Source organism: Acomys russatus, chromosome X (assembly GCF_903995435.1).
Source record: "Acomys russatus chromosome X, mAcoRus1.1, whole genome shotgun sequence".
Taxonomy (NCBI): Eukaryota; Metazoa; Chordata; class Mammalia; order Rodentia; family Muridae; genus Acomys; species Acomys russatus.
Genome location: NC_067169.1, coordinates 67,968,914 through 67,983,505, shown reverse-complemented (window position 1 = coordinate 67,983,505; position 14,592 = coordinate 67,968,914). Strand labels below are relative to the sequence as shown.

General features: G+C 33.2%; 1 protein-coding gene and 1 pseudogene across 2 annotated transcripts in view; both read right to left on the bottom strand.

Annotated features, from left to right (window-relative positions):
- Pcdh11x (protocadherin 11 X-linked) overlaps positions 1-14,592 on the bottom strand; it is a 598,814-nt gene that overhangs the window by 529,470 nt on the left and 54,752 nt on the right. For both annotated transcript variants that reach the window (XM_051141350.1, XM_051141351.1), the window contains exon 3: positions 5,392-7,887. In XM_051141350.1, coding sequence (XP_050997307.1) covers positions 5,392-7,887 — 2,496 coding nt within the window. The remainder of the gene's footprint in view (positions 1-5,391; positions 7,888-14,592) is intronic.
- Positions 1,403-1,499, bottom strand: LOC127185993 (uncharacterized; annotated as a pseudogene).

The following is a 14,592-nucleotide window of genomic DNA, read 5'->3' as shown; positions in this document are numbered from 1 at the left end:
ATGAAATTTTGTTACTAAAGATTGTCCATTCCTCTAGATTCAAAAAATAATAACATTACGTAGCAAACCAAACAGTTTTCTCTGTAAAATCAAGCTACTACTATATCACTCTGTGTTCCTGTGTGTAAATTTCATGTATTTATGAAGTTATAAAATTTAATGTGGTTGATAAAAAGTAGCTCCATGTGTACTGAAAATTGTATTTTGTGTTTAGTTTCATTAGCATATACATGCAGCCATGAAACTAAGTATTCAATACTTTCTCTTGAATAAATAAATTTGTATGACAAATGCAATTATTCAATCTGAACATCTCAAATGATGTTACCTAAACATAATTCTGAATATCTGAGTAATCAGATGAAAATATATTAATGAAATTTAGTAGCTCACAATTGGTTACACTGGTTCCATGAAATTCTGTTTTTGTATGTTTTTCTTCTCTTGAACAACAGCATATATTTTTGTTTCCATGGCATAAGAGCTGGTGGGTTTTTTTCTAATTACCCCAAGGTCCTGAAACTGAAGATCTAATGAGGAGTATAATGAATACTGGAGAAATTTTTATATAAATGAAAAGTGTTTGTGATCAATTTTCCTCAATTTTAATGTACTATTGAATTAATCCCTGAATTTATTTTTTATTTGAGGATATACCTGGTATATAATTGAAGAAATAAGTATGTTTAACTTTGTTTTATAAATAATAGCTTGTTTCAATAGTCAATTTGTTTTAGTTACTACTGTTTTTTAAATGCAGTACAATTTAAACTGATCTCCAGCTGAGTAATTATTGTAACAGTTGCATTCTTTTTTGTCAAGTTTTGAAAAGTCAACCATATTTCAAAAAGAATAAATTATTATGTCATAAATCAGTGGGTATTACAAGTTTCCATAATAAAAAAGGAACAGTGCAAATATTTCTGGAAATTTTTCAATCGGTGTGTTTTCACTGATAAGTCAATATGACTGTATGAAAGCTAATACAGTGTAATTGTTTTATGTGACACTCTATCAATCATATTTGCATGGAAATCAGGTGTGTCATAAAAAACAATGAAGCATTTATAAATGGAGAGATAAAATAATTCAAATTATGAATATCTAGAATATAAAAAGATAAAATATTGTTATGAAGATTCTTGGAAATAAGTAATTTGCATCTTTGTCAAGAAATCTAGGTAGATTTCTTTTTAACTGAGAAAGATTTTCTTCAAGACTTTTTATCACTGAAGGAACATTAGTTTCATGGAAGAGGTATTTATCATGACAGCATATTGCACTACCAAATATTCAGTTCAATCATACATCTACACAAATAAATAATATGCATAAAAATAAGACTACATTATGTGAAAAACATATTATAGTTTATAACAGAATGATCGATATATATAATCATAACTAAAATGATCAGCTCTGTGTCATCCTTGCACAGAGGCCATGCTAATTATCTATATATCATTCTAATTTTAGTATATGTTCTGCAAAAGTTGCACAGACAATAATTTTATGCGTGTAAAATGACTGCTTTTCAAACATACCAAACTTTAAATAAGCTAATATGAGCTTGCTAGAATAGTATAAAATAATGATTAAAAAATTAAAATTATTTTTATCTAATTTATACATTTTTTTAAAACATAAAAATAAAATAATGTGGCTACACTAGAACCTAGAAACTCATTACCAGTTTTAAATAACATATTGCATCACAGATTTCATGTGCAGATGCCTATATAATTCATGAAAACATTCACAATAGTTCTTTTTAAAAACATGAATTTTATACAACTTTGTTATTATAGCACCTCTGAATATGTTTGCAAATGAATAAAAATTGCATAGTTAATGATCTTGGTCATATTTCATAATTACAAATCACTTAAATATTTTGGAAAGGGAATAGAATTATGTTATTCCTAGAATGTTATATGTCACTGCAGATTTCAATTGTTGATGTTCTGGAATCAGTCTAGAGCAAGAAAAATAAGATGTTATCAAAATCAGATGGCTGTGTTGTAGGATTCTCAATGTCAAGCAAGCTATGTGGCTATAATTGATATGCTAAAATATTGATACACAAAATATTTGTTACTTAAGACAGCAAGAGTGATTAGCTATCTTATCTCAGGCTAACAGTCTAATACCTTATCTATAGCATGCTTCTGTTCACAAATCTTAACTGTCCAAACATTCAGTATTGTGAATGTATATGTGTCTCATAAAGCATTAGTGTAGGTATGTACAGCTCTGTGTGTGGGTGCACATCCATGTTTGTGGCTGTTCATGTGGAAGCCAGATGTTGATATTTGATATCTTCCCTCTATTGTTTTCCACTTTTATTTTATGAAAGTGCACATGCAACAAACCTGAAGCTTATCAGTTTAGCTAGAAAAACTGGCCAAAAGGCTTCAAGAACCTACTTTCTCTACAATCTCTTCACATTCTTGGGTAAGTGCCACTGTAGATTTATTTTTTCTTTTCTGTATGTGTTCTGGGCTCTGAAGTTGGGCCTTATATTTGATACACAAACACCTAACCCAGTGAGCCATCTCACCTTTCCCTCATTTTACTTTTTCTGGAAGAGTTTGAGAATGATTCAACTCAAATCACAGAATTTTATGTAAAGAAAATTTTTCAGGGGGATGCAGTGAAAATGAAGAATTGCAATAATATATGTTTAAGACATTTAAAAGTTAGATGAGTGTGGTAGTATAAGCCTTTAGTCTCAACATTTGAGAGCCAGAGGCTGGTAGTTCTCTGGGAGTTCAAGGCCAGCCTGTACTATACAGTGAGTTCCAGAATAGACAAGGCTATGCTAACTACACAGATAGACTCTACTGAAAAAAATAAAAAAGAAAGAAAGAAAGAAAGAAAAAAGAAAAGAAAGAAAAGAAAAAGAGGAAAGGAAGTAATTCTTCAAGTCATATGAATAAAATAGCTGTGAATACTGACTGAAAGAAGCATACAGTTTACTTTTGAGATACTAAAAGAATCCCCAAAGTTATCTGATTCTAAGATATACCCTTCAGTTAGTAAAATAATAATAAGCAATAATTAATTTCATTGACACTTCTTGTGTTTTGTATAACTTGCTAAACATTTGTCTCATGGTTAGAATAATTATATCTTAGATGTGTCATGTAAAATTCCATTATGTAAAAGAATTTTTAATTTTACTATAATTTCTAAAAAATTACAAACTATCAAAACTAAAAGAAGGATATCTAGAAAAGACATTTTCTCTTTTAGCTCTGTTATCATATGTTTACATGTATAACTAAAATTTCTGTATGCAAAAAATTCTATCCTCTTAAAAATAATTAATGAGAAAAATTTCCTTGACTAATTTCTTGAACCTTTCCATTGAAAGTTATGAATTACTAATGCAATTCACAAAAACTCAGTATACATTACTAAAAGCAAGTGAGAAATTTAGCTCAGAAAAAATTGTTTGTACAACAAGAAATACTTTTTCTGTTTTTTTTTCACAAATTTTTACTATAATTTATTCACATTATGTCTCTATTATAATCTTACTCTTCCCATTCCCCCCTCCCTTTTCGACCCTATTCCCCTTCCCTAGACCTCTGACTCTTTAAGTGTCACGGATAATAAATATTCTTATTAAGAAATATTTCTGCCAGGTAGTTGGTGGTGCACAGCTTGAATTCCAGCACTAGGAAGTATGAGGAAGATGGAGCTCTGAGTTTGAGGCCAGCATGGTCTAAAAAGCAAGTTCTCAGACTGCCAGTGTTACACAGAGAAACACTGTCTCAAAAGATACCAAAAAAAATGTAAAAAGAGAAAGATTCCTAATAAACAGAATAATAGCATTAAGACTCAGCATTGAGGAGTGTCTGCTTGAAATATTAAATGTAAGCAAAAGGATGATTTTTGGAGTTGTTATCTATTTACTACAATTGTCACTGACAGTGTAAAGAATCATGAGCTCATTTAAAATGTAGAAATCACTCTAACTTCATTCAAAGGATAGTAGAAATCCTACACAGGAACTAGAGTTGAATTTATTTTTGATGCATCATTCAGTGGTGGCTCTATTACAATATAAAAAAACCCACTGTGGAAATAAATCTTACCTGCATTGTGTGATTAAAAGAAACACATTAATATCATTATTTTAATTGTTAATATCATCAAGTGATCTTTAGTCTTAAAATTCTTCATCAAATTATAGTTAGTTATTTGCACCATTTTCTTGAATCTGGTAAGCTTTTTTAGCATCTCTAATTTTCAATGAAAAATAATATATATAGCTTTTATGTAAAACCATTATATTAAGTTCAAATAAGTTGATGAAACAGGTTTATTCCCAATAAGCAATGTTGCTAATTTGTTAAGTTACCTACTTGAAATAATAAAAATCAAGAGATAGCATGACATTTAGAGAAAAAAAAATTAGATAAAGTCCATCATTTCATCATTCCTTAATAAGGAGGAAATTTACATAAATCATTTATCTTACTTATTAATTTCTAGGTAAATATGTACTTATTTCTACCTGAAAAACTAATCTTAAAATACTATATAAACTCTTGTTATCAGAAATGTACTGGGTTTTAAATTATTGTGCACACGTTTCTTAGTTCTTAATATGCTCTAATTTCCCATTGTGCCCATTTATAAAAAAGCAAACATATTCTATTTTTTAAAAGTCATCATCTTTTAAAAATACTTCTTCAAAGACCTTGAAAATGTAAATATTTGACTGGTAACTTGGAATGAAGATGGTTCCCTATTTCTTTCTCTAGGTGGAAGATAAAAATGAATATACCTTCACTTTCTTAAACTGTTTTAACGTTTTATTATAAGAATGTAAGTTTGATGAGCCAACATAGTTTTTACTTCCTAATATGAAAATGAAACTCTTCATTTTTGAGAGTAGGTGGCATGATGCTATACCAAAGGGGTAGTGGATATGTTACTGTCATTTAAATACCATGCCACATGAAGCTAGGATTCCAAAACCATTTATGTTGAGAGATGCTTATCACATTTGGAAAAGGTTTTTATGACACAAATGCAGCAGAATTTTCTGATTCTCATGAGTAAGGTGGTAAAGATGGTAGTCCTATAATCTTTATTATGCATTTTTTTTCAGTATACAATCTAGCAGGAAGCATCACACTGCCACCTACAGACAAAATTGTCCTTATTATAAGCATCAGTCTGCATCAAATTTTCCCAAGTTAGCATACATTTCTTACTGTCTACCAAATTTAAATGAATTCATATTCTTATTTGAATATTATATGTAATATGATTGTTTTTGTCCTTCTATGAAGTCAATTTGCTCTTTATAATTGTATAACAAATGAAATTAATAAAGATAATAAGTTAGAAGGATCGTTAGAAACTTAAACCTACCGGTCGGGTATGCACAGACACAGGGGTCTTGAAAGTTGTCACCGGATAGCTGCACTCAGAAACACTGTAAGGATCAGAACTGCTGGAGGAACATTTGGAGATGGAATCACAGCCTACGAAAGTATTATCAAGAGGCAGTTCCTGAATGATGTGGTGCTTTGAGTTTAGGGGCGTTTCAGGCTGGATCTGGAATGCAGGCTGAGGAGAGGCAGATTTGTAGTGTCGAGCCAAATCAGGGCTATCAGGCTTGAAGGTACTAGGTGTAGTGCCCCAGTTGTACTTGCCCGTGGTTTGCTCTTCCAGCTCAATGGGGAGGTCTAGTGTGACACTATTTCTATCATTTTCAGCATCATCTGGCTTCGCTTCTTCAATAGTTACAAAATTGAGCAGCAGGTTCTTGGGAGCATGCTTTTTCTTTTTCTTCTTCTTCTTCTTCATCATAATCATCTGTCTGTTTTCTGGGTTTGGAGTAACCCACTCAGAATTCTGTTTGTTTTTCTGAGAAGACTTAAGGTGTGGTGACTGCCGACATCTTACCACAGCAGTAATGAAAATCACTAGGACAACAGTTATGGTGCCAGCAACAATGGCAACCATGATCTTGACATAGTCAGTGGTTGGTGAGGATGTATTAGTTGTTTCAGTATTTTGGGTCGCAGGTGAATCAATGCTTTTGCGCACCAGTTCATAAATCAGTGTAGCATTGGGAACTGACTCATTCACAAACAGGTTGACATTTACAACATTGAAGAGAGAATCAGGTTGTCCTAAATCCTTAGCTTTGACTATCACTCGGTGTAATCCAAGATCAGAAACAACACATTTCTCCTTCAATGTGATGTTGCCTGATATTTGTTCAATCATAAACAGTCCTTTTGTGTTTCCTCCAACAATACTGTAGCGAAGCTCTGCATTCATGCCAGTGTCATTGTCAATTGCAACAACCTTGAAGATGACTGTACCAGGACTTGTGGATGGTAGAACCCATTCAAAGGAGTAATTGGAAGGAGGGTCAATAAAAATTGGCTTGTTATCATTGACATCAACCACATTTATGGTTACTTTAGCAGTTGAAGAACGTGATACCCTACCACCATCCTCGGCCTTTACATAGAAAGTGTAGGACTCCTGTTTTTCTCTGTCAAATGAAATATTTGGCCTGATGACACCAGTCTGTGGATCAATAGTGAATTGATCATTCTCATCTAAGGTGGAGAGAGTAACTGCAGAATTCTCTCCATAGTCAGGATCAGTCACAGTTATTAGCCCTACTGTGCCATGTCTTGGAAGATTTTCAGGGACATAGAAGTTGTACTCATTGTGTGTGAAAATTGGGCTGTTATCATTCTGGTCAAGAACAGTCACAAAGACAGTGGCATTGGACATTAAGGGTGGAATTCCATTGTCCTGTGCCAGCACTGTAAAGTAGTATTTTTCCTGTTTTTCTCTATCTAGTTTCTTCATTGCCGTCAGTATGCCTGTACGACGATCTAGGTTGAATTCAGGTGGTGCATCAAAACCTAGCAGGTAGCTTATTTCAGCATTGCGTCCACTATCTGCATCTGTTGCACTGATTTTTGTCAATTGTGCACCAGGAGAGTTATTTTCTGGAACAGAAAGGCTTATGAAAGACTGGGTGAAAACTGGAGCATTGTCATTTTCATCTTTTACTTTGATCAGGAGCATGGATGACTGATTCAAAGGAGGTTTGCCAGCATCAGCAGCCAGTAATTTGATGGCATATTCTCTTGTGGACTCAAAATCAAGAAATGCAGCAGTCTCCAAGAGGAACTGATTACTGAATACTGGCCGTAATCTGAAAGGAACTTCATGATCTGTGAAGCATGTCACCCTACCATTATGCTCAGAATCCTTATCCATCACAGTTATGAGAGCAATTTTAGTGTTAAGCGGAGCATTCTCTGAAAGAAGCACAGTGCCATTGGTTGGATTGACAATGTATCTTATGTCAATTGATGGGACGTTATCATTAATATCTGTAACATTTACCAGCACCATTGCTCTTGCTGGTGTCGATCCACCATCAGTTGCCAAAACCAGCAACTTGTGGCTTGGTGATTCTTCCCTATCAAGTGGTTCTTTGACAGTGATAAGTCCAGTGGTGGTGTTAAGGTGAAACAGTCTCTTAGCGATGTTGGAGACTAGATTGCTGAAATAAAAGTTAATTCTGGCATTTTCACCTATGTCAGCATCTGTTGCATGGAGCTGTGTCACTGAAGATCCTATAGGAGCATTTTCTGGTATACTGACCTCAATTTCTTTCTCTATGAAGACTGGACGGTTATCATTTGTATCAGCAACACTTACTTGCAAAATAGCTGTACTAGATCTTTGAGGAAAGCCACCATCTTCAACTTTTACTTTCATTACATAGGTATCCTTCTCCTCTCTATCTAACTCCTTTTGAACAATCAGCTGTGGCATCTTGTCTCCTTCTGGTGTTTCAATGACATCAAGACCAAAAATATTTTGACCCTGTAAAACATGGAATAATACAAAATTTAAATTGTAATAACATATAATTCCAAATGTATGGTAAACTATAATTAAACTTATGCTAAATCATGTAATGAGAATCATTTCCAATTTCTTGAATCCACAGCCAGGAAGATAGCCTCAGCAACAGATCTGAGAAAACTTCAGTTCTGAATTTAAATTTTGACTATTGATAACATTGCGACAAGAAACAAGTTATTAAATTCCTTAATATAGTTAAGGAAAGGATCATATGGTATTAAATGTAGTTTGTTGCATAAATTACTTACGTGTCCAAAAGAAATGTATAAAATTTTCAAAGGGATTTTTTCTCTCACATGATAAAGAAGCTATTACTGATTATCTTGTTTTTTCAATTTTTAATTTATTTATATACCTTACATCCAAATAGTATCCCCCTCCCTGATTTCCTCCTGGTCCTACCATCCCTCCCACTTCCTATTATCTCCCCTTTCTTACCCCTTATAGAAGGGTAATCCCCCCTTACTAATCCACACCAGCACATTATGTCGCATCAGAACTGAATGCATCCTCTTTCATGGTGGCCTGGTAAGGCAGTCCCATCAGGGGAAGTGATCAGAAACATGCATAAGAAACTGTGTCAGAGATAGCCACTGTTCACCTTACTAGGGGACCTACATGAAGACCAAGATAGTCATCCTGTCTTTAGTTATTCATTCTTCGAAATCCCATTTAGACTAGGTTAGTTGGCTCTTTTGGTCTTCATGTGAAGCTTCTGTCCTCACTGGGTCCTTCTATCCACCTGCCCCCTCTTCCACAAGGCTCCTTGTGCTATGCTACTGTACCCAATGCTTGACTGTGGGTCTCACCATCTGTTTTGGATCCGTTACTGGGTGGAGCCTCTCAGAGGATAGCTATTTTAGGCTCCTGTCTGCAAGTCTAACAAAGTGACCTTCATATTGTCAGGGGTTGGCTTTCTCCCATGGGGTGGATCACAGGTTGGGACAGGCATTGGAGGACATTCCCTCCATCCCTGCTATATCTTTATGGCTGCATGTCTTGTAGACAGGATAAACTTTGCATCAGATTTTGTGGGTGGGCTTGTATTCCCCTCCATCCACTAGGCTTAACTTGTTTTAACTCACGCATTTATGTAAGATAACTTATGCAGCATTTAAAAATAAATAAAATAAAATAATCATCTTGTTTACACTTTATTGACTGATTTCTCTTTGTTATAGTAAAGGACATATTTTTCATGGTTTATCTATGTATAGTATGATATTAGCAAGATGAAATCTATTATTTTTATATAGCATATTTTATGAAAAAATGTTTTATAAGAATATTATATATTAATACTTAAAATACTTATTATAGTTTAAAAATAAAGTTAGGTAATAATGGAAAATTGTAATTAAGTTTTGTGATGATCTTCAGATAAAATTTAGGAAGGATTAAATTTTCAATGATTCAAAATTATAATTTATAAATTTCCTGATTCTCAATTCTACTTTCTTAATTTTTGGCATATAATCCTCTTTTTCAAGTCCCTCATGAAATCCATCCAAAATTGCTATTCTATTTTAGTTTCTTAACAGATCAGGGAGAGGTGAGTTTTAGGATAATAATATGTTTTCTGAATGTTCACAGCAGGAGCAGACATTGCTGGGTGATCTAGAATACTTAGCTTAGTTATCATGGCAACAAAATTAGTAGAACCTTGAAGTGATTGTTATGGTACAATATATTGAATAAAAAGTGCAAATGCCATTGGATCCTTATCTGGGTTTCACCTATACTCCAGGTACAAATGATCTTTGGAGGTGCTGAAACCTATAACAGCTGAAAGACAGATTAAGGCAGGGTTCTTATTTTCCATGAACTTTTCCCAGCTAAAGCTGTGGTATCTTTTAGTGATGCAGATGTTTTGAATCACTTATTTTCATTTTTGTAAAAGCCTAATAAACTTATTGCTTCACTGGGAAAGATAAACAAAGTAGTCATATGTCTTTTTTCTTTTTTTAAAATATATTTTATTAATTTATTCATATTACATCTCAACTGTTATCCCATCCCCTGTATCCTCCCATAACTCCCACCTTCCCATTTTCCCCTTACTCCTCTCCATTATGACAGTGACTGAGGGGGACCTCCTCCCCATATATATGCTCATAAGTTATCAAGTCTCTTCTTGGTAGCCTGCTATCCTTTCTCTAAATGCCACCAGGCCTCCCCATCCAGGGGATGTGGTCAAATATGGGGCACCAGAGTTCATGTGAAAGTCAGACACCACCCACTCTCCACTCAGCTGTGCAGAACATCCTGTCCATTGGCTAGATCTGTGTAGGGATTTGAAATATACTGTACGTATTGTTTTTGCCTGGTGCCATAGTTTGAGCAGGAGCCCTGGGTCCTGCCCATCATAATGTTCTTCTTGTAGGTTTCTAGGACCTTCTTGATATTTTATTTCTCCATTCTCCCATGCTTCTCTCACCTAGAGTCCTGATAGGATGTCCTCACCTCTGTCCCACTTTCCTGGTATGTGAACACTTTCATGGGACATGCCCCTTGAGCTAGTGTCCAGATATACGTGAGTATATATCATTTGACTCTTTCTGCTTCTGGGTTAACTCACTCATTATGTCTTAGGATTTAGATATTTCTATTCCTAATAGAATGTAATTTCTAAGAGTATGTACTAGTAAGCATTCTCCATCAATGTTTTCTTGGTTCAGATACAAAGATAAAGTAAATTTACATGTAAAATTCAACTTGGGTAATGTGTTACACACTTTTTGAATGCCAATATTAATTGAGACCATCTGTGCACATAAAAGGACTTGGGTTTTGACTAATATTATTACATACATGATCTTCTATGGAATAGGTTGTTGAAATAATAGACTACTGTTTATCATTTAAACATTTCGAGACTACTGTTTTTCTTGAAGAGATTTATCATTTGAATATTTAAGAATGGATTTTGAAATAAACCTGAATCATCACCTGAATTGCAAATGATTTTATAAAACTCAAAATATTTTAATATCACAAAGAAATGGGAAGATAGGAATATATATATATATATATATATATATATATATATATATATATATATATATATATATTTCCCTACAGGATATTTTTTTTAAACCGTGGAGACATGTTCTTTGTAAAAACTGGAGAAGAGAATCTACAGCGAACAAGATAGTCTCTGTCCAAATTCAAAAGAAAGTTACTGAGTCCAAAATGCCACTTAACTAAATGACAATAAACACAATGAGAACTGAAGAACCAAGAGAAGATCAAATTGTATTCAAAACTATTTTACTTTGAGTTCTGTACCACTGGAATTAAAAATGTAAGGTCATAATGAGTGAGTTAACCCAGAAGCAGAAAGAATCAAATGGTATATACTCACTTATATCTCCATACTAGCCCAAGGGGCATGTCCCACGAAAGCCTTCACTTACCAGGAAACTGGGACAGAGGGGAGGACATCCTATTGGGACTCTAAATGAGAGAAGCATGGGAGAATAGCAAAGTGGAAGGATCCAAAGGGTCCTAGAAACCTACAAGTAGAACATTATGATAAGCAGATTTGGGCCCAGAGGTCCCACTCAAACTAAGGCACCAGCCAAGGACAATACAGGCGGTAAACTTTAAACCCCTCCCCAGATCTAGCCAATGGTCAGAACATTCGCAACAGTGGAGTGGAGAGTGGGATATGACTTTCTCACGTACTCTGGTGCCTCACATTTGACCATGTTCCCTGGAGGGGGAGACCTGGAAGGACAGCAGGTTACCAAGAAGAGATTTGATACACTATTAGCATATACAAGGGGAGATAATCTCCCTCAGGAACAGTCATAGGGGAGGCGAATAATGGGAAAATGGGAGGGAGGGAAGAATGGGAGGATACAAGGGATGGGATAAATATTGAGATGTAACAAGAATAAATTAATAAAAAAACTTTTAAAAAAATAAATAAAAATGTAAGGTCCAGCACATAGAAAAGACTATGAAAATTATAAATGGAGAGTAATTTTATTTTATTTTCATAAGAATTGTTGGTATAAACATCAATATTTTAAGGATAGTAAGCAGATAATACAAGTACATTTTCTTTGGAATTTTGTATCTTGTGATCAATAGAACAATTTGAAATCCTGGAGTCAAAAACAACTGAGTTAATTTTATGAAAGGGTAAATGGGCTTTTTCAATGAGAAACCTTTAACTTAGAATTTTTTAGTGCTAGGACATAATAAAACCAACTAATTTTATATAAGAAAAAAAAATTCATTTTATTCCCTATTGGAGAATGTCATCCTACATTTCCTTTACTGTATATATGTAGGGATGTGTGTTTATAGGTAATGTAGAAGAACAGAGGGCAACTTTAATCAAGCCAATATGTGGGATCTAGTTATCAGCCTCAGTTCCTTAAATTTGACAGCAATATGCTAACCCATGGGCCACTTCAGTGCCACCCAAACTAATTATATCAACAAACTAATTTATATATTTGATCAAAGAAACTACCACTTAAATTTACTAAGACAAGATACCATGACAGCAGTTGTAACAGATCTTTGTGCACACGTAAAACGTAACATTTAATTCAAGTGAGTTTGATTAGTTTATTAGATAACGTTACTTTAAAATTGGGAAAATAGTTTAATATACAGATCCTTGGGTTTCAGGTAATAAATTTAAAACAATCGACGTTATTTGTGTTCTAAGACCAGTTCCAATACAGAGAAGGCTTAATCATATGGGTAAAAAACCCTGAAAACATAATCAATGGTGTGTGTGTGTGTGTGTGTGTGTGTGTGTGTGTGTGTGTGTGTGTGTGGAGAGAGAGAGAGAGAGAGAGAGAGAGAGAGAGAGAGAGAGAGAGAGAGAGAGAGAGGGAGAGAGGAGAGGAGAGAGAGAGAGAGAGAGAGAGAGAGAGAGAGAGAGAGAGAGAATATTTTCTTACTTATCATACATAATCAAATGCCCAACACATTAATTTATTTGTAATGTTAAATATTAGTTTCATTTCTTAGCTGTTGTTTTATTTATGTGGAAATTTTGTCATTCTGTAATATCAACTGGACAAGGGCTTGCATCAGTTTCCAAACTAAACAAATGTATATGATTGTGAAATTTTTCTATGAAAAGAATAAAAATTTAAACAGCTGTTTATAAGCAATTTTATGATATTTTAAATTCTCAGGTCATACATGAAATATTGAACAAGCTATAAATACAGTCAGTGTGGTATGATTATAAATTTGTGGAAAATATTCCAGACCTGACAATATATCTTATTTAAGTTTTGAAAAATAATACTCACTCACTACAAAATATAAGAAAGACAATAGCAACCCTGCACAATTATTACTGTTTTGAAATCAACAAAGCTGATCTAGTTCATCATTTATCTATTATAGCAATACCTATTTCTTATTCTACTAAAGAGCTGTCAAAATATCAAAGATGTAACAATTCTTGACAGTTAAGGATTATAAAATCAATGTTGTAAGAGTAGAAAGTTGGTAGGGAAATTATTTTTAATTTAATCATTTGTTGAGAATGGGCTTTTTTCTCTTTCAGGATCCACTGGTAAAAAAGTTTATAATTTTAATGTCATAAACAGTAAACCCTATTTTTGTTTAATGAATAGCTACATGACTTAATTTAAAAGAGGACAAATCACAGAAATGTAATCTTTCTTCAAAATAGAAAGATATGTACTATATATAATGACATACGTCATGACTAACATGCTCTCAAATGGAGGTCTAAATAATAATGTTCACAATAGTTTTATGATATTAAATTGATTACATGATAATAATTTAGAAATGCAAATAAGACATTTAACATGTAAAATTGTTATTTTGACACAGCAGCAGTTTAAAGCATTAATTATGGTAAAACCAAACAATTATTTCAGCTTTACCTCTGGGAGTCAAAGCATAAGTTAAAACTGTAGTTAAGTGTACTCTCTTGTTACTAATCTATCCTCAAAAAGTTATCAGCATTATATAAAAAAATGGTTTAAATGTAAGATGATCAAGTATTGCAAAAAGTATTTAGCTGTACTTATGTGAGTTGTTAAAATTGTTATTTCTTTAAAATGCATACTACACTGAGATTTTGACTGAATACCACAGTCCAACAAGGAAGTCTTCTCAAAATCTTGTCAAAAGTAGCTACTGCTCATGTATGATAGTCTCAAAATTTTTAAAAATATGAACAAGAGGTCCCTATTGTGCTAACTAGCTCTACATTGACTTCTTTTAATCTACCATATTAAAAATAGGAATTCCACACTCTGTAAAAGATGTTCATTATATGATGGAAACCAAGAAAATGGTTTTGTAATACTGATTTGAACGGAACAAGTAACTCTAATGGAGATTTATGTTTACTTAACTCTATGAATAATTTAGGTTTAAAGAAATTCTTTCTAGCTTTGATTCCCCAATAAAACAAAAGAAAAAGTAAAAGCTTTTCATGAATCTTTCCTTTTTAAAATCAGCATTTATTATTACTATTATTTTTCTTTTTTACATATACCTCTATCTTATTACACATAAATACAATAAACTACATACAACAAGAAGAACCACAAAACAATAAGAAGTAAAGAATTCCTACTAAGTATTTTTAACTATTTTTAAGGTAAAGTGAAAGGCAGAGAGACATGCTTCATTGATACATAATAA